Source organism: Pieris rapae, chromosome 1 (assembly GCF_905147795.1).
Source record: "Pieris rapae chromosome 1, ilPieRapa1.1, whole genome shotgun sequence".
NCBI classification, from domain to species: Eukaryota; Metazoa; Arthropoda; class Insecta; order Lepidoptera; family Pieridae; genus Pieris; species Pieris rapae.
Window position 1 is genome coordinate 10,557,911 of NC_059509.1, and position 26,435 is coordinate 10,584,345.

The 26,435-nt window shown below is 36.4% G+C and overlaps 1 protein-coding gene across 3 annotated transcripts in view; it reads left to right on the top strand.

Moving 5' to 3' along the window:
• The window catches only part of LOC110994311 (homeobox protein prospero), an 81,401-nt gene extending 57,950 nt beyond the window's left edge, over positions 1 to 23,451 (top strand). For 2 of the 3 annotated variants that reach the window (XM_045628635.1, XM_022260868.2), the window contains exons 4-7: positions 7,482 to 10,002; positions 10,856 to 11,010; positions 22,702 to 22,846; positions 22,929 to 23,451. In XM_045628635.1, coding sequence (XP_045484591.1) covers positions 7,555 to 10,002; positions 10,856 to 11,010; positions 22,702 to 22,846; positions 22,929 to 23,108 — 2,928 coding nt within the window. In that variant the 5' untranslated portion in view covers positions 7,482 to 7,554 and the 3' untranslated portion in view covers positions 23,109 to 23,451. The remainder of the gene's footprint in view (positions 1 to 7,481; positions 10,003 to 10,855; positions 11,011 to 22,701; positions 22,847 to 22,928) is intronic. The other variant, XM_045628641.1, reaches the window with a different exon arrangement.
• Positions 23,452 to 26,435: the final 2,984 nt, after the last annotated feature.

A 26,435-nucleotide genomic window follows, 5' to 3' on the forward strand; every position in this document is an offset into this window, starting at 1 on the left:
CACTGTCCGTTATTATTGTTAATAATAATTATTTTATTACTCCATTTTGTTTAATTTCTTTAATTGTCTATGACTGACTTATGTAAGACTTTGATCATACCAAACCTTGCATTAAATTTTAAGATTAAAGACTTTAGGTGGTTGGTTATAATTGTTATATACATAGTAGTCTTTTTGCGACTGAACTAGTTGCTGTGGTCTCTGGCGGAATGACTAGTGCTGTGGAACACTCTGCTCAATGCTCATCATCATATTGCTGAGTCAGGGCCAATTACAACCACAGCACACACTCATTACATAGTTAAAACATACCGTGTGCTTAAAAAAAATTTAAATTATCTCTCATTCCTTTTTTTATTTTTTATTATTTATATTATTATTTATTTGATTAGTTTATGATACTGTGTGTGTTGTTTTGTTAGTAATAAATGTAATATCTAAATGTCTAGTAAAGAAACTATGTGTCGGCCTGGTTCGACCGCCGACTGTGCACCAACGGAATTTTTGTGCGCATTTAACATTCTCTCATGGAAGACATACGAATCAGGAAGGAAAACATCGTGAGGAAACCTGTTAGGCACAGGATGCTGATCACCTAAATGCCTATAAGATTGACAATTGATTATGAAGCACTTATGATCAATTGTTTAATGATTAATTAAGATACTTATAATACTCATGTCAATTATTTTTTTTTTTATATATAAAGATATATAAAGCTGTATTGGAACGGATGCTATCTTATTAATTCTAGAACGCGTTTTATCAATTTTTGCTATATCTTTAGTGCTGATTATGGAGTGCTCACTGATATTAAGTAGGCAGATCCGACATTTTCCATGGATTATAAAAAGCCTTTGCTACGTATAAGCTCGTAGCCTCGTAGATGGCTTACAAATAGCTACGCGAGCGTAGAGGTATTTTCAACAAAATATACTTGAAGGAAAATATTACTAATATGTAAAATATAACATTCTTTTTGTTTGTTATTAATATGGCGGAGTATGAGACACCATTTTTTTTCATAATAATGTAATGACAGACACTAATAACATTTATTAGAAACAAAACATATATACACATAACCACACAAAATAATAATAATCAAAGAAAATAAAAAATAAAATGAGATATCCAAAACAATTAAAAATAATAATAAAATTTCTAAATATATACTCCATACGTTTTACATACTTCTTATATTTTATTTCAGTTTTTAATAAATATGTATTTATAAATTGTAAATGTAATACATTATAACTTATGGCCAGACGTGTGCCGCCTATGAAGAGCAGTCATCGCATTCTTAGTAGGTGAGTTGCCGGCCTTTGAGGGATGATTACACTCTAACTTTCAATAGTTGGAGGTGGTATTAAATAATCGTCGTATAATTAAATTGCAGAATATGTGTCCTACCGCAAAATTTGAAGGAAGGACCTAATTGCGTATTTTTTAAATTTATTCCTTGAAAACTCAGTATAATTTAAATATAGAGAAGAAAAGCAATAAAAATCATATTAAGTAGGTAGCCTAATAAAAATCATATTAAGGCAAAACGAAGTTCGCGGGGCCAGCTATACGAAATAAAAAGCAGGAAATAGACAAAACTGGATCTACAAAACTTTTATATATCTCATCTCTTCAGTATTTCTTACAAGAAATCCTGAGATGAGATATCAAAATATATGAATTTTAAAAATCTTATTTTCGGGTTAATGATATTATACGACAATACTTTGAGTGTTCATATTACTATCATTACATACGCCCACAACGCTTGAATCATATCGCAAGTTGACGCAAGCCAGCGACTACAGATAACGCAACATGTGTCTTTCGTTGGTATTGATAATTATTTGTCATGAGCTAAAATGGCGGATAAAACTTAATTGATTAATAGTGAATTATTTTCTTTATTTATTTAATTACAAGTCATCACAACACAGAAAGCCAAAATAGATTACTTAGATAAAGAATATATATGTATATAAAGCAGAAAAAAGCAACTTCATTAATAAACAAAGATACATGAAAAAAAACTAAAGTAAACTGAAATTTAACATTTAAAAACAACAAAAAATACTTAGAATTTAAAACTACTACTTAAACAAAATCCGAGTCTTCCCGCTTCTTCACGTAGTTCTTGACATCTTTTTTTTTGAGGAGGAAAATATCAATATCCTGATAATGGATGTCATAGTTCGATAAAACCCGAAACATTGGATAATTATGCAGCTAATTCGTCTTCGTACGAGGCACACGGGACACTATTGTGTATCTTGTCTTGTATGTAATTTAATCATTCATTGGATATTATAATTTTGTTACATAATTATTATTATTATTCGATTGCCAAACGATCATGAAACAGATACATAAATCTGTGGCTCAGATTTGTGCAACTTTAAAAGTCTTTAGTATTATTATGTTCAATATAGTTAATGTTTTAATGCATGCATGCAATACGTGCATGACAATTAAGCCGCGTTGAGTGACACCATTATGGAGCACTGTAACATAATACGTCAAGTATATAACCAAGGTTAGATGCAGAAATGTAAGATGTCCACGAAAGTCGAAAAAAAATCTTCCTGCATATTACGGTAAAAACATAACCATTTTCAATGTATTTTTAATGAATCTTTTAACAGGCACAACACAATACACTCGGCATCTTTGTTTTAAGTTGCATTATTCTGGTTCTGGTCTTAAGAGGCCGGCAACGCACTCGCGAGCCCTCTGGCATTGAGAGTGTCCATGGGCGGCGATATCACTTAACATCAGGTGAGCCTCCTGCCCGTTTGCCCCCTGTTCTATAAAAAAAATATATACCAAAAGTAATAACAAATAATACCACCTGTCATGTCTTATTACAGCCCCCGATATGGTCCGATGACCATAACCGGTGACTTATGCTACTAAAGGTATTGCGAGGGTGAGAGTTCCCACGAATTCCACCACTTTCCAAAGGGTGCCATATGGTGGTGGTATTATTATTACAATTAAACATTTGCAATTTGAAGGAAATACAGTAAAGGTGGACATTTATTAGCACATACAGCTGTGTTGACAGTCAATAATTAACTTAGAATTTGGTGGCGTTTGAGCACTTCTGTATTCAGTAAATCCTGCTTTAAAAAAATTCATAACGTTTTAAAAGTTTATACATTTTCTAACAATCTTAAACACATTAACCTGTCATATGCTGAAGCGGAAAATGTTCTTCTTGTACAATATTTTAATTATCAAATTGTATTAACTGTACACATAGATATTAATAAACACTAAATAAAATGACAAATGGAAGAGACTAGCAGCCCGTGGGTGGGTACTAGTGTTCCTTTTTCTTAACTAAATGTCATAATAAAATGTTTTCTTTCTTTTCGATAACATCTGTATTTCTTTGAAGAACAGTAACAAAAAATACTACTAAAAGGAAAAAATTGTTTTTAATCATCTTAAATTATAATATATATTTATAATACATTACATTATACCTGGAATAGAAACAGATTCACGAACATGTATTTATTTTAAGCCATTCGTGGCGTCTGTGTTACTAGAATGAAAAAATAAAATTAAAATAACATTCGCTATTAAAACCACTTAAAAATTATGACATTTATATGTTTGTTTGAAAATCTGTTAATTTCTTTATTTTCATTGCATGGGAATGATGTAGGGAAGGGAAATATTTCCGTAAAAATTAGACGACGTCGGGTCACGCCAAATTAAACACGAGGGACGTCGTATGTCGATGAATTTATATCGACATATTTTCGATGAAATTGTAAAAACAAACACAGGATTGTCACATTTTGACAATCGTTTAAACCTCCATTTGTTCTCTTATAAATCATTCTCATTTAAAATATATGTACCTATAATAACGGATTTTTAAACATTTTTGAAGGTTATTTTAATTAGCAATTAAATCTAATAATATGATTATATTATTAGATTATAGCTTACTGTAACTGATACTGTACTTATACAGGAAATCAATTAAAATTTGTATGTGTTTCTATCCTATCAATTCCCAGGAAACTGATTTATACACATGTGGCGACCTGGGATGTGCACTGTATATTTAGGTCTGGGCTTCAGACTTCTGTATCTGTTTCATGATCATTTGCAAATCTTATAGGCAAATAGGTGATCAGCCTCTTGGCGCGGCAAGGTTTTCGATGTTTTAATTTTCATTTCTTATAGAAAAATATACATTACATACATTACATTACATACACAGCCTGAGATGGAACCTACGACGTTAGCGATCAGGCTCGTACGCTGAAGCACTAGGTCAACACTGTTCAATGGTAGAATGCTCGTCTGTCTACTATGCACACAATAAAAAATACTACTAAGAAATCGCTTCGCCGAGAAACGATTTTAAATAACGTAAGGTATCTCGACATTGAACAGCCCTTTAACGTGAAAGGGCACCCCTATTGCAATATGGAACCATATCAACAGGTTCTATAGGGCGTCCTCGCGTTCATATAATGCCATCACATCGAATTCGTTTTGGGTAGTTTATAACTTCGTAAGCTGTTTAATATTCATTATTTAATGTTTTCTCATTTTTGACATCCTTGGTTGATGTACAAATTATATTTTTTTTTAGAAATTTGCCAAAAAAAAATACGAGAATGTTTTATTCTAAGGAAAATATTTTGTACAGAGTGTTAGCAAAACCCGTGTACCAAAATTTGGTTTCCTGTAATAGATAACAACAACTACTAACAGATTGTAATTCTACCAATTAATTACAAAGCTTAATGCGACAGTTTTACAAACAATTATAGACATATTTCTGTTTAACCAAGGTTATATTACTGCGAAAAGAGCCAAAAACGGTGGCTTCTAGGAAAAAAATATTATTATATTATTATTATTATATAATATGTACATTAATATTTGACTTTTTTTATAGGAAAACTGAATTTCAAACCTTTACACTTAAATTTAGAAACACAAATGTATATTTTACTCAAACCACAAGCTTTAAATAATTGAATTGAAAAATTCTAAAATGCGCAATTAAAATGCACGGGGATTGCCTCTTGCCTCAATCCTTCTCCTCCTTCTTGCCTCGATAAATCTGAGGCCCAGATCTAAAAAGGTTGTAGTGCCACTATTTTTTTTATTAAATTGCTTCGAAATTAAAATAACATTCCAAAAGAATCTTTTATATCAAGATAATTTAATATCTTCTATAAAATATTCACAATATTCTTAACTTGGTAATAAAAATAATGCAAAATTAAAAATTTAATACACTTTAAAAGTGTACCTTAGACAGTGTACCTTTAATACAGCATTAAAAGCAGAATTTCTCGATTGCGATACTTGCTCGTTTAGCGAGGAAAGCACCAACTCTGGTTGATCTATAAAATATACTTATATTTCTTGCACTCATCTTTTTTTTTTCTCTTCTTACTAGGGTTGCCTGGAAGAGATCGCTTGTTAGCGATAAGGCCGCCCGTTGCATCCCTTTTAATTTTTATGTATTGTGTTTCTTTGCAACGTTTGAATAAATAAATAAAATAAAATATAATTAATATATGTTGCATGGCAATTGCGTTATAAGAGAACAAACGAAGGCTTAAACAATTATGTCTATGTTTATTACCCTTTTTGTATTGGACAATTTCGACCACAATTGTCAAAATATTATTTATTCATGAGTCGTAATTATTCGAGTAGTTTCGTGCACGCATTACGATACATGAGTTTTTATTATAAACAAGGGGTGGGAACTTAGCACACATATCCGCTTCAATTATCTGTAATCATTTACTTACTAATAAATAAGTAATAAGACGAGAGATTCAAAATCCAGACGAAATAGACTTTCGTATACATTGATACAATAAGCTGGAATGACAAAGTTTTTATTACCGACAAATTCTTTGTTAACATATAGTTTTGGTATCTTTCAAGAAATTGTAATTTAAATTTTTGTCTATGTGTCAAGCGTTACTTTATTGTATATTTATGTTTCTAATAAGAATACAATCACTAAAATATTTGTATATTCTTGCCGAAATTTAGTTAACCAAGTGGTTAATGATATTACATTAATTTAAATACAATTATGACCTCTTAACAACATAAGACGGGTTTCAAATAACCAAACATGACAAATATTATCTGTGGTGTTAAAACGCTGGTATTCATACTAGAAATTTAAAATCGGTTATAGAAAATAACAATGTATGTAGAAAGCAAGTTTCCATACTAAATAGGTGCGGAAAGCGTTCAGTAAGGTTGACCAATGGTGGGTTGGACCGTGACGGTGGTTGCAAGTGGCTGGTCACCATCGGAAGTCATCCGCTATTGATAACATCTCATTGTGGCAAATTGCGGATGTTGGTAGAGACGCGAGATGAACATGACTCCATTGTTGACCATAAAATACTTCCGAGGTATTTTTTATACTGAATCTATACGAAATAACACTAATGGTAAAATATTATTAAAAATCATAAAAATATATTTTTTTGTACTTAAGACCCCTTTGGGACACATTGCCAGATAAGTGTATTTTATAGAGTTGAAGAAAAATTAAAGTAAAAAACTTAAAGTACGACTTCCAAATAGTGAAGTGATTAGTTAGCTCTCAGTTTCCTAATCAAGATTACTCTCTGTGTCGTTATATATTAAAACAACGTTTATTTGAAACGTAAGAAACCTATTATTCAATTAATAATTAATTAAAATGTACTTCGCTAAAGATTTAAATTGTACTTGAAGTAGGCTTATTGAATAAAAAAGATTGAAGCCTTGTGAGAAAGACACGCAAGACACGCAGTAGGAACGAGTAATCTAATTATAAAAGAATATTCTTAACCGTCTTAGTAATCTTATTAGACAAACCGTGATGCAATGGAAATACGCACAAATGCCGCGTGTCTCATAGAATTATTTCTGACATTTTTAGATTCCATTGTCCTGTTTGAATAAAGTCACGCTCTGAATTAATACGTGTACTGCTACCACGCTTTATCAAGTTGCCTAACGCTGATCAATATCTGATATTCAGGTTTCCATGAGCGAGAATTTACGTACATAGTACATGTAGCTAATTTTCTTAATGATTGACATTCAAATTTCAATCGCAAAAATTGATTTATGTGCGCAGTACCTATTTAGTTTTGACAGTTAACGCTACTTGATGAATAAATATTTATATAAAATTAAATAAACTGTAAGTGTCTGATTGGTAAAATTAATATTTGAGTTCTTGTAACGTTAAATAAAGTATATTTAACACTAAACTTATTTTATTTAGGTTATTTCAGTTGTATATTATTCAGTTAAGTCATAATTTTTTACGTAAAAAGTTTTAGTTTCGGAAAGTTGTCATACTAGATATAAGTCGACATGCGTCCCATATAAACGTTCAAGACGTAATGTAGAGACGCGGGCGCTTGTAGAGAGCAGGTGTGTTGATCAAGCTCCCCTCCTTATTGCAGAGCGGGCGATGCGGCTCGAGTAGCGCGGGGGCCTGCCCGCCGCCCGTCCGGCCAATCGAGGCCCGTCTAGCGGATGATGTCATCGGAGGAGGAGGCCGACTCACACGCGCCCTACTCGGATAAGCTCCTAAAGAAACAGAAACGCGTCAGACAGCGCGTGGACGCCGGTGAGCCGCGCAATTCTTATTCAACTCTCGCGACGAACGGACCCGCGCCTGCGCGCTCCGCACACATGAGTGGGGGACTTTACGGCGCCATCTTCGAGGGTCGCCAACACTTCGGCCTTTTCGGTCCTTGCTACGCGCCAGCTGAAATGCTCAACGAGCTGCTGGGCCGCGCACCCAAACAGGAGGACAACGGCGATGACACCAACGGTGGTGACGTGCTTCGCGATCGTGTTCTCAGAGATATTCTTCAGAGTCACAAGAAGGAACTCATGCGACTCTCCCCGGATAATAATAATGTGCTGGCAAATAATAACAACGATGAGCCTAAGGACGAGAAGCGGTCACCTGAGCGGCCGATATCGCGAGACTCACGACCAGACCTCGACGACGCGCTCCTGAGACTGGACAACGCTTGCGATTCTCGCACCTCACCGCCGCCTGCGCCGCAACCTTCAGAACAGCTTCTCGCTCCTAAGTCGGAACCTGAAGACCGCGATAGTGACGCTCAAAGGTCTTCTCCGCGACCACAGGATGTGAAACGTGCTCGTGTTGAAAACATAGTGTCTACAATGCGTTCTAGCCCTGCGCCTCAGCAACCTCAAGTGAACGGGTGTAAGAAACGAAAGTTATACCACCCGCAGCAACACGACGGTGCTGCAGAGAGGTACGGTGCCAGCCACAGCAGTAGTGTACAGACAGTGTCAGAGGACTCCGAGGATGACGGTGAGCGACCTCCGATACAACAAAAGTTAGTAGAAAAAAATGCTTTAAAATCACAATTAAGAACTATGCAAGAACAATTAGCTGAAATGCAAGAGAAATATTTGCAACTTTGTAATCGCATGGGCCAAGAGTCAGAGACTATAGACAATGATGGTGCATCTAGTGATGTGGAACAAACTGAGGATACTGTTCCGAAATCAGAACCTGCATCACCTGCAAAGGAAGTTCCACCGCCAATACCTAACAGTGCACCACCAAACATGCTCTCACAGGTGATGAGCAAGATGATCTCTGCTAAGATCCAAGCCACCCATCCACACCTGCCACCTGGCTTCAATGGGTCACTCCCCCTGTTGCCCCATCTGCCGCATGGTGAACACATGCATCCTCCGCACACGCATCAACACCTCAGCAATGCAGCCGCAATGTATTTAAATGTTAGCCAAAAATTATTTTTAGAACAAGAAGCGCGCATGAAAGAGGCTAGTGAACACCAACAAAATAATCAACATAGGCCACAATCTAACCAACACTCGCCCCAACAAAGACAAATGGGGCAAACGCCAAAACCGCCCCTACCTTCAGAGCTAGCGGAACGACTAGATGCATTACGAAGCAATGCAGGGTCAGTCGGCTCTATCACAGGGGCAGATCTAGAAAGCCTCGCTGAAGTTCTTAAAAGTGAAATCACAGCGTCCTTGGCGAGTCTCATTGATTCTATCGTAACACGCTTCGTGCACCAACGACGCATAATGGGCAAGCAATCAGAGGCAGCTGCGGCTGCTGCGGAGCAACTGAACAAGGATTTGATACGAGCATCGAGAATGCTGGATAGAAAATCGCCACCGCCGAAAGCGCCTGAGCGACCGCCGGGACAAATGCCAGGTAACCAACCCGTCCATCACCCGGGCGCCCCAAATGGCGTCCCATTTATGACCAATAATCAAATTTTTATGAGCCATATGAATGGCCCCCGTGCGCCAGGCGGCGCGGCGTTTCCGCTGCACCCCGAGGCGGGCGGGCCAGGCCACGGCGCTCACATGCGACCTCCGACAGGCCTGTTCCAGACGCCGCAGAAGCCGATGCCGTCGCACTTCGGCCCGATGAATGGACATTATGATCGGGAACAGAACATGGACCCCAGCGAGCCTCTGAGTTTAGTCGTGACGCCAAAGAAGCCTAAGCGGCATAAGGTGACAGACACGCGAATCACGCCCCGCACCGTAAGCCGAATCCTAGGAGAAGGAATGGGGCACTCCCCTGAAAGCAAATTCCCCGAGTCGCCTTCTCCACGCCCGTACCCTGGAGGCATGGCCTTGCCGACGTCAGTTGCGATACCGAATCCGTCACTACACGAGAGTCAAGTGTTCTCGCCGTACTCGCCATTTTTTGTGGCGGGTGGAGGTTTAGCGCGGTCACCGCCCGCGCCGGAGCGGGACTCTCCACCGCTGCCAAACGCACCGACGATGCTGCACCCTCTGCTCGCGGCGGCACACCACAGCTCGCCAGACTACCTGCGGCACCACCCACACCATCCGCACCATGCGCCGCACCATCCTCACCACATGGACGCGCAGGACCACTCTGACTGCAACTCCACAGACCTGCCTTACGACGGAGTCCAGCCTACTATATCCTTTTTAATAGATCTACACATAATATTTTGTTTCCAGCTTTCCAGCCAATACATCGAAATGTCGCACTCCGGCTTATAGAACTAAGACAAAGACCAGTCATAGTGTTTACGTAATCCGGTCAATTCCTCAAGCCGTACACGCAAACGGCCACAGATATCTTATTTCTACGTTTAACCTTACGACTGCGACCGCTCACTTCCTACTTAACAGTTAGATATACGATTCTTGAAACCCCACAAATGCTTGCGGTAATAGTCTCCATACTTGGGCAACGTCTACGTAGAAAGGAAAATGTATTTCATTAGGCGTAACACTAATCGTTTTAATATAAAAATGTTATAATGTAGGTTAATACATTATTATAAAACAGATGTACAGTAATAGATAATTAACAACAGTACCTAGATGCCGAGTGTGATATCAGATAAGGTGCTTTATAAGATTAGATGCAAATGGATTAAGTATTGTGGTGCTTCGTTGAACCGACGTAATACAGGGATATAATCAGATTTACCAGCATTCCTTTTATCCAAGAATAATTGTATATCTATACCCATTAATTGTAATTAGTTCTTAGCCTAATTCCTTTGGCGTCAATTATAGTTTTAGATATTATTTTGGCGAATAAAATAAAGCGGATTAAAGTAATCCAATAAATTTTATTCCACGCTTAAAAGCCTATCGCGATTTAATAAGACTGATATCTGCGTTTAATAGAATTACAAGACGGGATTAAGTAGAAATGATGATGCCATAATACCTCACTCTACCTATAGTCTATTGCATAATGTTTCGATAGTATGTTTGTGTATTTGTCAAGACAATATGATCCTTGATTCCGTTGCACTCTTCAACATTAACACCGATGCACCTACGCAAGGCAAAGCTGATGTTCTTCTGGGTGCGGTACCCAAGTTCTGCGGTTCTCAAGATGTACTTCCCCGACATCAAGTTCAACAAAAACAACACAGCACAGCTCGTCAAATGGTTCTCAAACTTTAGGTAAGTGTTTTTATTATATTATTCCTTAAGTAACAGAAACAAGAATATACTTTCAAGGACTAAATTAAATTACAACAAAACACTCGATATACAAGCAGTAAGCAATCTTGGAGTTAAACAAATTAAGAGCAATCACTGTCTTCGACTACGATTATCCAATCACCCCGTAATAATTCAATAAAGGGGTGAAAATTCACTATTTCCTAATAACAAATAGTGGAGCAACATCCCTATTTAACGGAAAGCAATGGGCTCTAATTCGTTTTTAGATTATTTTTGACTGAAAGTTTGTATCTTATTAAATTATTTCTCTCGACACAAATGTACCACTGAGTAGGTACTTGAAAAGGTTAAAAGAGATGCGAAGGGGGAAAATTACTTCGGTATTGATTTCCACTTGACTAATTTTCGCGCTATCTAAGTCCTGATAAGAGGCACCTGCCATCGCCGCGTGCCTATGATAAAACTACCCGTTCTTTGCATATCTATTGGCCGATATTCTAGCACTCTACCTCCCACTCACACTTGATAACAAAGATAGAGACGAAGATAATATCAATGTTTGCTTAACACTTTAATTTGTTGTTATCAGAGCTTTATGCCCGTATCTTGAGCCAGTTCTTTTATCTATGATAAGCTTCGTAAAAGCTTTTCACATATTAATGCATTTATATTTTAGTCTAGAATACATTATCAATTAATATTTGTGTTTTTCCGTTAACTCGAATCAACTTTAAGACTTAATTAAAATTTATTTGGAGATTTTCCTCCAACAACAGGATGAAACCGCAAGAAAAGTAAATTAATTGAGAACGTTGACCGCGAAACTGTAACTTATTAGGAAATATACTAGATTGTACATTCTCAATGTATTACCCCAAAAAGCCTTTCATACAAGAAACTAAGAATTAAAGAACCTATTTTTAATTAATTTAAAACAGTATCGTTATCTTATTCTTGTCGACGATTACTGCATCAATTTTCCGACGAAACTTAAGTCCATTAAAATTGTACCCTTAATGGTTGCATTGTGGACAACGGAAAATGCCCATTTCCTTACGATAAACATCTCTGAAATACTGAAAGGGTGAGGGGTCACACGAAGGTAATTACCCAGGTGTCTACAACAAATGATATTTTAAAACGGAAGCTTCTATTAGCTGTTAACATCAAACGATTTTTTTTAAACATAGCGAATTTTTTAAGCACGTAAATGAGAAGTCTTCAAATACGCGATAACGATACTTTGGTATATGAATATTCGTTAATAGGTTTTATTTTCTATCGTTATGTGTTGAACAAAAAACAATTAACAGATTTAGCTTATACTAGCTGACCCGGCTAACTTTGTTTCAGCTAACAGTCTATTATATACACAACATTTTTAATGAGGTAACACGTCTTCGATCAAGATCAAAGCCTGTAAATGCATCTCCTCGTTTACTTCAAGATCGGAATTTCTTGAACCGACACGAATTTGATGTAAAATGTTGCGTAGTTTTGTCAATAAATGGCACACATTCAGTTTGCATTCGTAAAATTATTTATTTTTATACGATAACTTATCTGATATTACTTATTCTGCTATTTCGAGAAAAATCCACCAAAAAAGATATAACTAACATCGATCCAGCCGATTTTGAGTTATAATTGGTGTAACACGACTAAATATGAAAAAATACAATTTACAGATTTATCTTAAATATGTACGAGTTGTTTAGGTCGTAATTAACGTTATCAAAAGTAAATTAAATTTAATGAAACTAATTAGATTGATAAGCGATTGGTAATAAAAAATAATAGTTCATTAACATAGTTAATAGTAAAAAGACGCAGGTTTGAGTATGGCAGCCAACTAGCCACTTGTTGACGTACTGTGTGCACACCTCAAGGGTTCTAAAGGCGAGAACCCTTCAACGTCTTTTGCTATCGCTCCGTCGCCCAGTGTGTACCAACCTTAAAGCGGTTCCTTTTTAATTTACCGACCACATCCGAATAATATTATTCTGTATACGAAAGTTTATTTCTCGAAATTAACACGACGTTCTTTACAAAGTCCTCGGGGTCCAAAACAAACATACTTCAAAGTCGATGCAAAGACAAATTCTTTTAGCGCGCAACTCAAAGAAACTCAGGCAAACAAAGAGTCACTCGGAGAATTAGCCGCGACGATAGCTCTAATTAGCAACGGTGACTCGTTTAAGTTATTTCGCTTAATTAAGTTGCGCAGAAGTGGTCTGCGGCCGGCCCGCTACAAGGCGTCGTAAATTGTTAGAATAGGCAACACTCCAATTAATCTTTATACACATCCAACTAGCACGAGTGTGTGCACTTAGACTAGACGAGACTAAAACCTTTTACCCACTCTCACACGGCCGACCTGGCTTACGACACAATGCCCCGCCGCCTGCTGCAGCTAAAGCCGGCCACTGATGCCTTTAATGACACGCTCACAACTCTTTTAATTAATAATTTATTCATCTCATAAACACGGCGCTCGTAAAGTTAGACACCGTGAAATTATCACAGCATTGCATCGGCAAAGGGAAATGTGGAAATAACAAGATTTTCAATCATCAGAATTACTTTTATAAAGTTAATATTTTTTATTAATTCAACTGAGAATAAATTCTCTCGTATGCAAGGACTCTTACAGTCGGCAACGGAAATGCTGCCAACCTTACTTCGCAATTTTCATATGGCTTTTTAACTTACCGCGCTAACCCGCTCCGTACATACTTGGTTCAATATTTAATTTTTTGTAATTAAAAACTTAAGTGCGCAATTTTATTTTTCCCAAACACTAGAAACGTTATCAAAGTGTGAAGGAAACGTATGACGGGGTTGATCTCACATCGCTGAGGCTATTTTGTTTCGCTATCCCTCGGGGTGTGAACTCGCCTAGCTCTATTGTGTGAGCTGACTCTAAAATTTAATTGGTTGGCTAATACAGTGCCACCGTAGAGTCTAATTTACGTGTTAACATTTTTAATAAGGCCAGGCGAGGCTAGGGTGCCAAGTACCGGCCATTTATATCGCGCCACGCTCATGTAAGCACCTCCAGTAATTAATCCTACCCTTTCGAGGAAGCTTATGAGTAGTTTTTCTTCTAAAAAGCTGCTAATTACGCGTCACTCCAGTTTTCGCGTCTTACGAGTGGCAGTTTTGTTTCGCTGAATTATTAAGTAACTGGAGAATTTAGAAATACATTCGCCCGAAAGAATGTCACGCCTTGGTACTAAATTATGGGCAGTGTGTCTTCTGAAAGTGAAGGTTTTTACGCACGCGATGCGCTTAATAGTTGAGGCGAGGCGTATATTTACATATCATTGCGACGTAACCATTATAAAGTATTAGTTTGGGCTAGCATCGTTAATAATATAATTAAAACACGCAAGGCGCGGTACTTATCGCTGTAATCAAGTATCGGGCCATGTGTGGGGCTGACGCCGGCCAATCTTCCTGTGCCCTACTTCGCTCGTATCAATATCGAAACTTTTATGAGACATTATAAATATAATATGCTGATAAAGCTGCCTTCGTGTTCATTAGTCACTTATATTCCTGTTCCAATTTATAAAATTTATAAATTTAAAATTGCGTCGTTATTTAATATTCTTTCTAATCTAATCTAAAAATACGCCTTAAGAACTAGCTTTTGAACACACCCTATGCAGTGTTAGAGCTGCTTCTGAGACCTAATATTTAATTACACACTTCATTCATTACTGACTCACTCACTCACAGATTTGCACCCACACACTAACTCATGCACTCAGTCGTGTTGATAACAGTTGAAAAATAAAAGATGTAATTAAATTTTATTTAAGTTTTAAACATTATAAACACATTTTTTTTTGTATTAGAATTCAATCCACCAATATTTCCGGCCTAATACCGATAGAACAACGATTCTAGCGTGATCCAAAGACAACAACGATCGCACGAGAAGATAAAACATTGCATGCGAGCATCGACTATAGACATATTCCTTAACGTAAGCATGAGTAAGCCATCCATCAACTAATGAAAGCATAATTAGAAAAGTGCTCGTTTCTTCCGACCGGCCTTATCTTGTCTTCGAACCATTACAATGCTTTAATTACCACACCCTTTAACGCGTTTTAATTAGGTTACTTAGTATATTTAAGGCACGAAACGGTATTAATGTCAGCCTAGTTATGCGTGTCATTAAGACTTGGGTGGAGCTTTTAAAAGCCTCATCAATTTATCAGATGATATAAATAATATATCTAAAAAACTTATGATTATTTTCTTGAACACTAAGGATCTGCCATACTTTTACTGGCACAGCTAATTAAACAAAAGCATACAAGAATTAATAATTGCTATGACATGACATGTCTTCGTGTTGGGGACACGCACGGCGCGCCTTGCCGGTCTCGAAGGAGTGGGAGCGGCATTCTTTCATTAGCATTTGCCTTAAAAACCTTAATACGCCTCTAATGACACGACACACGGTTGGGCGGGAACAGAGCTGTCACGCGATCTTTACCGCTAAGACAGCTGTCACAATTACACCACAGATTATCGTTAACTATTTATAAATACTGTTATTAAAATTTCATCCACGTTAGGTTATAATGTATACTGTGCTTCCGTAAATAAACTTAAAAAGATTGCGTTCATTATATGTGTTACTAAAGCACATTTATTACTGTAGGTGGGGTAAGAAACTTTTATTAATTTCTTCGGTCGATGACAAACACGCCTTAGTTTTACATTTCATAATTTCCCACGTGGCACCGACTCAAGCACTTCAATGTCTAGTTTCTTATGACATATGACTTATGACTCATTTTAACCTAAATAAAAAATACTTTATTTGTTACGCAGTGTATAAATGATTACTGTTATTTTAGTAATCGTTCACAGTGTTAGAAAGAAGGTTTGTTTATTTATATATAAAATAACAAACTTATTAGTGAGCAAACTAGAGTTCATGTTAAAAATATGAAACAAAGAAACGAACCAATTCTACATAAATACAACAAGTATTCTTCATCATTGGCCATTATAATAAGACCTTCCGTTACTTAACTAAACAAATGATATACACAAGTACGGTCTGCAGCCAGAGATCTTTCAGAATGGACGGTACAAGTTAAAGCGAGATAAAATGGTGCGCAAACGCTTCCGTTTGATAGTGGTAACTGCAAAGACAAGGATATAACAAGGACAAAAAGTTATTGTTGATAACAATGTATTATGGACTTTGGACGAAATAAAAAGTAATTATGTGAAGAGGTGGTATATATTTGCGATTTTAAAACGAAATTCAAAAACTCTAAAGTACAGCGCAGGTTTTTAAACGAAACGTAAAAAAGTCACTCACTTATTATTTTAATGAAACATATTGATTTTATCTGTAAAGCCATCAAACTTATAAGTAAAAAATATACGTGTCGTAGGAAATCTTAGTAATAAATAGCAATGACAAAAGGCCCGGGGGAAATAACTTGAGTATAGTGAAAATGTGAGCAAGCAGGCGGTTTGACGTAATGACGACTGGCAACACTAAAGTAATTATTGTTAGACACGTGATCAGCGGCCGCCATATTAAACATATTCGCGGTTCTGATTACATATTTGTTCGGATAAAATAAATACGAGATGCGTTGACAGATTCGTGAATGTAACTCGTGTGAATGGCTTTTATTAAAAAAAAAAATTAATCGCAAAAACATTCTGATAATTTGATGCTTGATTTTATGAAAATGTCTGATCACTAATCTGTGATAGACGTAATGGGATTCGTTGTTTCTATTTGGATTTGAATTGAAAGGTTTTTGAAAACACTAAATTAAAATATCACTCTATAAAAGTTTTGATTCTAATTTGATAATTTATCCTGGATTTAATCATACTTGTGCAGAGCTCGTTAAATTGAAAAAGGCAAAATAGAAACTATCTTTTGTTTAGAATAGCGCCTAATTTTTTATACTATCAAGCACTCGACATATAAAATTCAGCATTAGTGTAATTTCATAACAGATGGCTCAAAGGTTCGCATCGTTGTATACTTTTTACTGTGGACACTCGAGGAAGCTAAAAATAAAGAACTGTCAGAACTGGTTTTTGAAACTGTCTCAAAACAGTAATTAGCGAACTAATCCTGAAATCAAGCAACCGTGAACGGTCAGCTTTATGGGCGCACTTAAACGGCCTCGCGTCTGTTCAACCCTTTTTTTTTCGAAATTTTAATACCGAAGCGAGTATAGTTGGGGTAATAAAATCTCCGCAAGCACTCAAATGAGCTGAACTTTTGAAGCGTGGGGTACAAGACAGAGGCAGGTCAGTGAGGAGGGAGTCATTATACAGGACCGGATTCCGATTCATCATTGCGATCACGGCTTCGTTCCTTTCAAGCCTTCAAAGTGACAAGTTATTTTAGATTCAATTGCCGTCATGTATCGTACTTCGCTGTTGTTTATAGATTGATTGTAAATAGAAGAGATGAAGAATCATCGTAACTTAAACGTAAAATTCATTGCATTTCCCGTTTCAAGATAAGAGAATAATTCGCGAGAAAGTCGCAAAGCGTATGGGTAGATAACCGTCTACAACCCGCATTGTAACACGACAGTTTAAATACGTGCTAATTGCCGATTGTCAAATCTATTAGAAAGTATTCTTCACTTGCTATACTCAGTAACATCTCAACCTTATTTGTTGGACAATCGTCAAAACCGGAAGTAGTGAGTGCGGCCCTGAGTCGGACGGCGGAGGCTGAAAAAAAGTTTTTTCACTAACTGAAGCATTAATCCGGCCCGGTATTAGTTTACTCGCTTTTAGCCGTGGCTGTGTGCGCCGCCGCGTATGTGTGCTCACCGCCGTGCGACTTTTGCACAGAGAACAAGAATGTAGAGCAGTCGTTTTTTTTTTAAAAACAATTTTTAGCCAACTTTTCGTATACAACTTTTAACGCTGTAACTGAGATCAATAGCGTCCTATCCGTCCGTTAAATTCATCAAACTACCTGTCTATTTAATCAGAACTATTTCAACTCTAGGCTCTGTCTCTATTTGACTTATTGATTGAAGTAGTCATTTTATCCTTTTTGTTTGGAAAGCTAAAGTATATTTATTTAGTCAGAATAAAACGTACAAAACGCGTCTCTATCAATTGAATACTCTAGCAACATCGGCTCATTCCGGCGTGTTATACGAAAGCTGGACGCGGTCCACTAACGCACACATCCGCCTCACACACATACACAACCTGTAATACCTCCCCTATCATTTCAGTGAGCCGTGCCTGCATCAGGTTTTAATAACCATTGTATTTGGCAACGATCGAAATGAGTATATTTGAAGTCAGTAGGAAATGTCTGAAAACTATTTTTTACGGGGCAAAGTTACGCGTTTATAAGCACTCTTTTTTGTTTTATATAACGCTCGATTGTGTGCGTTAGCTCCTTTTCAATACTGATTTGTTGGTTTTATATCAAAATATTTCTATGAAGTGATTCAGGTGGTGCATATTTCAGTTCTATAAATGAGTTTTTTGTGCGCGCTCCGCCAATGTTTAGGTGTAATTGTTTGATGACTACAGTTCTATTATAATTAGGCCGTGAAAATGAAAGAGCACAAAAAGGCGGTTTGTTTATTCCTATAGAAAAATTAAGAAGCCCACTTGAGCCTTAATTTTTGCCGGAATTCGGGGAGCGTTGCCTCAAAAGTTCAAGTGCACTTTTATTTTATTCTTTATTCAAATTATGGATTATCTGTGTCACAGTAATGATGGCCTGTCACGAAGATGTTGGCGTAGAAGTTCGTTATCGGTTAGCGGTTAGCCCGCATCGCGAAACGGTTAACTGTGTATATGTTAAGGCAGACATTGGTATGTCGATATGACACTTTAACCCATATTCATTAATTGCTTTATTAACTTGTTTACAAACATTACTTTATAACGTGTGATCAATGTATATATATATATATATTGATCACACATATCAAATATATATATATAAATGCTTCTATGCCATTTCACGGATATACCATTTGTTAGACCAAAAAGACAACATTTGCCTGACAGATTAAGATTCCATTCGATGTGAGAAGAAACTTAGTATAAGTATTTGTCGTTATACCAGACTCCCTAAATATGGTAAATAATTGCCAATTTCTATCTACCGAAATGGCTAGGATTAATGCTGCATTGTTGACAGATAGGGGCTGCGTATGCGCATCTGTCGACCTGTCACAATGGATCACAACGATTTCTATACAATTAATAATTATCTTTAACTTAACCTCAATTTATTTGAATTATTTAAGGAAAAGTTGGGTTTAGTATTCCTTACAAACTTCGCCAGTGCTTTAAACCATTTTTACTCCCTATAAAGAACTGGAAACTTTTTATTAAAATATCTCAAATCTTATGGCGAAGAGTCTAATGCTTATAAAGACTAATTCTCGCCAAACGCGTCAACAAAGGGAAGAAAATATTAAACAATGATCTGACCCCTCGAAGAGATTTCTTAACGACTGCTTACGATGTAGAGTTGCGATAAACAGACCGGTGATGCTACTTTTATTATTATAACGTCTTGTTTGTAGTATGGACTCAGTTTTCGCCCATTCGGTCCGTCGTCCTGGCTAATTAAACCAACCTATCTTCTTCCAGAAATTCATTCACAGGCTTGTAGTTATTTTTAGTTTATATAAACGAATTCTTAGTAAACGTCAATTGTTAAAATCTTGGAGTTTAATTTATATGAGTTCTTAATACAGCTGACATTGATGAATAAAAAATTATATTAATTAATCAAGTAATAGGCGTATAGACTTCTAGACTATTAACTTCAAGACAAAAGAAATATCTTCAATTTCTAAAACACGTTAGTTTACTACTATTATTTGATCAAAGGGTGTCTACGAGAATTAACTCTATGTAAGCTTAGCGGTTCACACGGGAATCGAAGTACTTCTTGAGGGGGACTTTAAGAAAGTGTCGAGATTCTTTTAACAATAGATCGTTTTTTTAACACCCTTTGTGGTATACTTGCAAACCATTTAGGTATAAGCAAAATTACTGTTTGTAAATCTTGTTTCGTTACACAATCTTACGAATACAGCTAGAATTAATTAGGGATTGGTTGATTTTAAATTGCAGATTTATTTTAAGTAATGAATAATAATTAATATATGAAATGAAAACAAGGTTTGCGAACTTACATTTGGTTAAGTCAAAAAATCTAAAATTATTAATTACGTTATACGTATAAGTAAAATCACATTTCATGCACTGAGTGCCTGAACATCAAAAGCCTATAATATTATTGACATCCGGTACGCTTTTGACTTCCGGAACTTAACCCTAAGTAACCCATTCCAGCATCTAATGAAAGCCTCAATGAACAATGAAGGTAACTCTGCATAAAATTTTAATTTGAACTTCATTCTTATAAACAATAAAAATCTTCCAAAGAATTTCTTCGTCAGTTCCGATTCCAGTGGAACTTTGAAAAAACTTCGCCTAAGAAACTCCGCAAAAAATACCAACTGCTTGCAAACAATGACATTCAAGACTGCGTCCAGGTAAACGAAAGATGTCTTGAGAAAACATTTATCTCTGTCTAAAAATCGACCTTAATATCATAGGAATTGAGCACTAAATTGTGCAATCACCTAAAAGAACCATTGTGTTTAAGATATAAAGAGTTTTCGTCTTTAAATTAAACACAATAATATATATTTTTGTGCAGACATTTCAAAGATTTATTAACAATGAAACAGCTGATACAGTAACGGTTTTTAATTCATACTCCGATTTTTGAAAGTGCAAAGTCCATAGGTTAAATATATATTTCCCGCAATATTTCATAAACATTTTCTTAGGTTGAAAAATTACTAGCTACGAGTTTGCTACGCCGCTACGTATAAGCAATATAATGTAAATTATCCTACAAAAGAAATATATTATGTCCTATATTATTCTCATGTATTTGTAGTTTTTTACCATCGGTATCACATCGACTGTGGTTGTTTCTCAAGGCATTTTATTGCCGCGCACCAGGACAGGCCATCATTATTGTGACACAGATAATCCAGAAATTGAATAAAGAATAAAAAAACTGCAATGTTAAAAGAATATGTTTTCAATTCTTTCACTATTAAGATCATGAGTAATCATCACTCCAGACAGCCACTTAATGGTCACACGTGTTAAATACTTATCTATCACATAATTAAAAGTCAAACAAATTATTTAAACACGTGAAACCACTCAAGTTACTCCATACACAATTTTTATTTGTGAACCACTGAAGAACGAATCATTTTATAATTTGTCCCTCTAATTAAAGCATTCAATTCTTGAATACCTAAACATCATGTCACCTTCCGCCAGTTAAAAAGACATCTAATTATTAAGACACTTCATTTACTTAGTCAATTAGTAAGGCTGGAAATATCTCGCGGAGTGCCAATTAAAAAATAATAGAAACCCCAGCGTGCGAGCGAGAAGTTCGAGCACTCTCCCTCGCGCAAGTGGCTTAGGGATGATCCGCCTCGATTGATAGCTGTTGACTATTTATTGAGTGATTTGAAGTTTCACGTGGTTCTCGCGAGTTCGCGACATATTTTCGAGGCCGTGTTATTTTTTTAATTGTGTGACGCAAGCATTTTTAAAAAAAGAACAACCTTAAAACCGAGTGCGTACCTCAAAACGTTGCCAATTATTGACATTCGCTATTCAAATTTTCCGGTTAATCAAATCTGACTGAGGTTTTATAGGTACTGTAAGCCTCCCGTCGTTCGACGAGACGAGAAAAACTGAATTAGCCCGTTTGAATGCGAACTCGTAAGTAATTAGCCCTGCGAGACACTCGATTCGCTCTCGTAAGCGAAGCGGACCAAGATAGCGATGATACGCGACAAGCGGACTGAGCGAAAATGACTAATCAAATCCTCTCAGCCCTCCGACGGCTTTCGAGTACTTTTTATATTCTCATTGTGCTGTGAAGTGTCACACTGCAGGTGAATTTATCTACGCATCATACCAATTGGCATATCCTGCCTTTTGCTTCATAAAAGCTAATCATTAACTTATAACTATGCATATATATAACCTTTTTGGTTCTGGGTCTCTGATTTCTGTATTAAGATAATTTGTATAATAGGCAAGTCGGTGTCAGCCTACTGTGCCTGACACATGCCGTCGACTTAGGGTCTGAGGCAAGAAGGTTTCCTCACGATTTTTTCCTTAACTGTTCGGATGAGATTGGCACGTTAAAGCTACTAGGCCAAAACTGGACTCAAATTCAAATTCAAAAATCATTTATTCATATAGGTTACATGATGTACATTTACGAACGTCAAAAAATATATACGTTAAATGCTTAAATTTTACATTTACTGCCAGTTCTCAAATCATGGGTGTAGAACGGAAGAGAAGGACTGGCAAAAAACTCTCCGCTACTCTTTTTAATCCCCAAGTTTTTTTACACAACGTTTTTTAGGAGCTACAACCATAACACCATGTCCCATATTAAGTAATAAATAATAAAAATAAATTTAAAACAAATATTTGTCCTCTATCAGCAGGAGGCATGGTTATGGTTCCATGGCTCAATGGCATATGAATACATATGTATTATTTCCTTGTTTCCTTCGAGTTTCACATTTCTTCAAACATTATTCTAACAGAGTATGTATTTTACAGAGAGTTTTACTACATTCAAATGGAGAAGTACGCCCGTCAGGCCATAAGCGAAGGTCTGAAGACGGCGGACGACATCCACGTTGCTGGAGACTCTGAGCTGTACAGGGTTCTCAATCTACATTACAACAGAAATAACCACATTGAAGTAAGTGTTACCATATATTGTTGTCTTTTCAGCGCATTTTCAAGGTCCTAATGGTGCTAATTAATGAATTTCTTATTTCCAGGTTCCACCAAACTTCAGATACGTGGTCGAGCAGACTCTCCGGGAGTTCTTCCGCGCCATCCAGGGCGGGAAGGACGCCGAGCAGAGCTGGAAGAAGTCCATCTACAAAGTCATCTCGCGACTTGACGACCCCGTGCCGGAGTACTTCAAGTCGCCAAACTTCCTTGAGCAGTTGGAGTGAGCGCGACGCGCAACGCACACTAGTTTCGGCAACAAAATTCGAAAATAAAAAAATGAAAACATTGGACTATTGTTCGCACACCAAAATTATACGACACTCGCATTTAGGCCTTCAGATTCAAAATTATTAATAAAAAGTTAAATTAAATTATTGAAATGGAATTCGTACGTTGAACGTCGGTAGCGTGGCGGAGGGCGGATCGCACCGCCACGGCCTCGGCTCTCCTAGGAAATTCATTAGTTTATATGAGTAAGAAGAAATTTAAGTCACCTAGAATTTTATTTGTGCACATAATATATTTCGCTATATATAATTATTATTATATTATTATTAAGTATTATCGTAAATGGTTTTTATAGTTATGTATATCTTAAATCATTTATTGATTTATTCATTAAGGAAGAAAACGATTTAATATATTAACTGCTTAAGTTTGAAATTTTTCGTTGTTTTTATTTCATTTCTTTTCCTAATCCTGGATCCTTTTGGTTTTGTTTGTTTATCGTAGGCGTATCAGTATGTTGGCACAGTTCGCGTGTCCGAAAATTGTCAACCTTTACCTCGTCATAATTATTTTAGGAATAATTAAAGTTAACCATAGACATTAGTACAATAGAGCAGGGTTATTTTTCGATCCACAGACAAAGAATTTAACATTATTTTTATACTGATAGCCGGTTATATGTTCGTGCAGAGTTTTCAATAGAATAAGGAATACAGACTCCAAATTCTAAAACAGTAAACATCCTCTGTTGTTATTCAATTACACATCCTTAGTTTCATTCACACTTTTCGGCAAAGTTCGGCAAATGGTTTCAGTTGGTCCGGTACTCTCGTTCTGGAAATAGGTTTAAGTTTATTCGTTAGATAAAATATATTCCGAAATGCGTGAATACATCTGTGTGCGCGAGCGGCGTATACGAGCTTAGTATTGTAAGTCACTATTTCGGTTACGAATTACACAATTTCCGTTTCCTCGTTCAATTGAACGCCAATTATCTCGTAATCCATACTTTATTTCCAATTGTAGGCATATTTAGAGTTAAAAACTGGAAATCTGAATCAGCTCGTATCCGCCGCCAGCGAATGATACATGGCGTTTATCTATCCACACCCACACCCACACAGGCACAATAGATGAAGGCAAACCAAATAACAATCCAACAAAATTCAACACCATTACAATTAAATTACCAAGTCACAAAAACGCACCAGGGCCAGCTCGTCCGATCAGAAGTGCCTTGAGAAATGTTGATTTTTTTAAAAAAGAAAATGATAATAAATTATACCAAAGGGCCCTCAATAGAACTTCCCGCCCAACCAAAGGCGCCGTGTTTCCTTCGTGCACACAAAAGCACGCATCCGTTCGCCATATCGAACAAGCAGTATACATACACACTTACTATTATACTATAGAAGAATAATTAGTTTGATTCGTAGATATATGTAGCACGAAGAGTTCGCTACTTGCTCCCGGGTTAGCCACAGTCACACAAATCGGATCACAGATCGAAATCTCATATAACTCGGGCGCAAGTACGAACGAATTGTACTTGATGTATTTGTTATAACATGTAGAAGCCAGCCGTCTTCCCTGCAAAGTGGCGTCACCTTCAGTTCACATCCTTAGTTTCACAGGACGGAAGATGTTCAATAATTTAGCTTTTTAAACTAGATATAAAACGTAAAGACAGTTGTACAAAGTTATATAGCGACACGTGTATATACTACGGTAATTTTAATACAGATGAAATACAATGGAAACTATCTTAGCGTTAATAATATTTTAAGGTGCAATAGGAAACGGATATATTGTGAATTCATTTGCGGAATTGTATGACGTACACATCTTGAGTTTCCGGTACGAAGCCGCGCAGGGCGGGCGGTTGGCCGTAGTTAAGCAACTATAAGCATTTTTCATTTAATACACTTTGTTATCGTTTCATTTGTAATCATTTTACTATTACGATAATTATAAGAGAACCTCAGTTTAGGATGGACCAGGCGTCGACTGGTGTTAGTGAAGTGGTCAGGTTAGGTAAGAAGGAACCTCAGATACAGTATTACAGCCTCCCCCGTTCGATCCCTACTGGTTTTTAGTTCCAAATTAGTCCCGACACCCGTGTCTCCACCCCCATACCCCAGCAATAGCCCAGTTTCATTTTCTGCGACACACATCGGTACGTTGGCAAGTTTATATCAGTCGCCGCAGGGCTTATTCACGAATGAGAATCGTTTCATGTTACGTTTAAATTGTTTTCTGTTAACGTTATTCGTTCTTTTATCCAGTGCCTCATGGTAGAGCTGAGGAGCCAATTAATTGAGTAGCAGAAGCGACAGCAGACGCCACAAAGGCCCAATCAGCTCTACAATGAGACTGTCTACCTATTTACTTCCATGTATAGCAAGTAATGAATCCGTTACCCGATCTCTCCATAGTTTCTTCATAATTATATAAAATAGAATTGTACATGCAGGCTACACAACACATATTACAATAGAAATGTATTGATTTCCCATCAACAGTATTCAACTGACATGCCGTTATTTGCAGATACTTGGAGTCGTTTTTCTTTAAACTTTTGGTAAGGCGAAAACAATTATGACGATATTCATATTATGTATTGATTTATTTGTTCCTTCCGGATTTTATACTTGAGTGATTCACTGTGCTGCCGCTAAAAGACCACAATGGATATTACAAGCCGATTCGTGTATTAATAAATTATTTATTAGATATTGGTTGACAATTTTTCTAAATTATTGTAAAGATTCATGATTGAAACATCGAAATAATTAAGTCCACAGTGATCATGGGGCTATCCCACAGAAAAGTACAAAATTCGGTGTTGATTGTAAAACTATGTTTGTAACTATAATATGTATTGTAGATTTATAAAAATTGTCTTTTTGGCAACTCTCATTGATTCCAAATTTTGTATCTAGACGTAGTTTACTTAAGTTTCATAATATATTGTATTTATCTAATGTTTTTGCTTGACAGTTTTAATATTTTGAAATCCGTCTACTAAATGTTTGGATCTATCGTGGTGAAATTATATAAAAAATTATTTTCAAAATTAATTATAAAAACGAAAATACACTATGAATGTATTCAGTTTCACGTTTGGGTATTATGGTTCCTAAATTTTCGAAATTGTAATAGACTATTATGTAGCATTTCATTTTTGGATAATAGAAAACATTTAGATGTACCAACTAGCTGTATGAACTTTTCTATAATATGACAAAATCAATAAGGGAAATGCTGAAAAATTAGGTAGTAATTAAATAGGTATCATTCGTTTGTAATGTCGTTAAAATTAT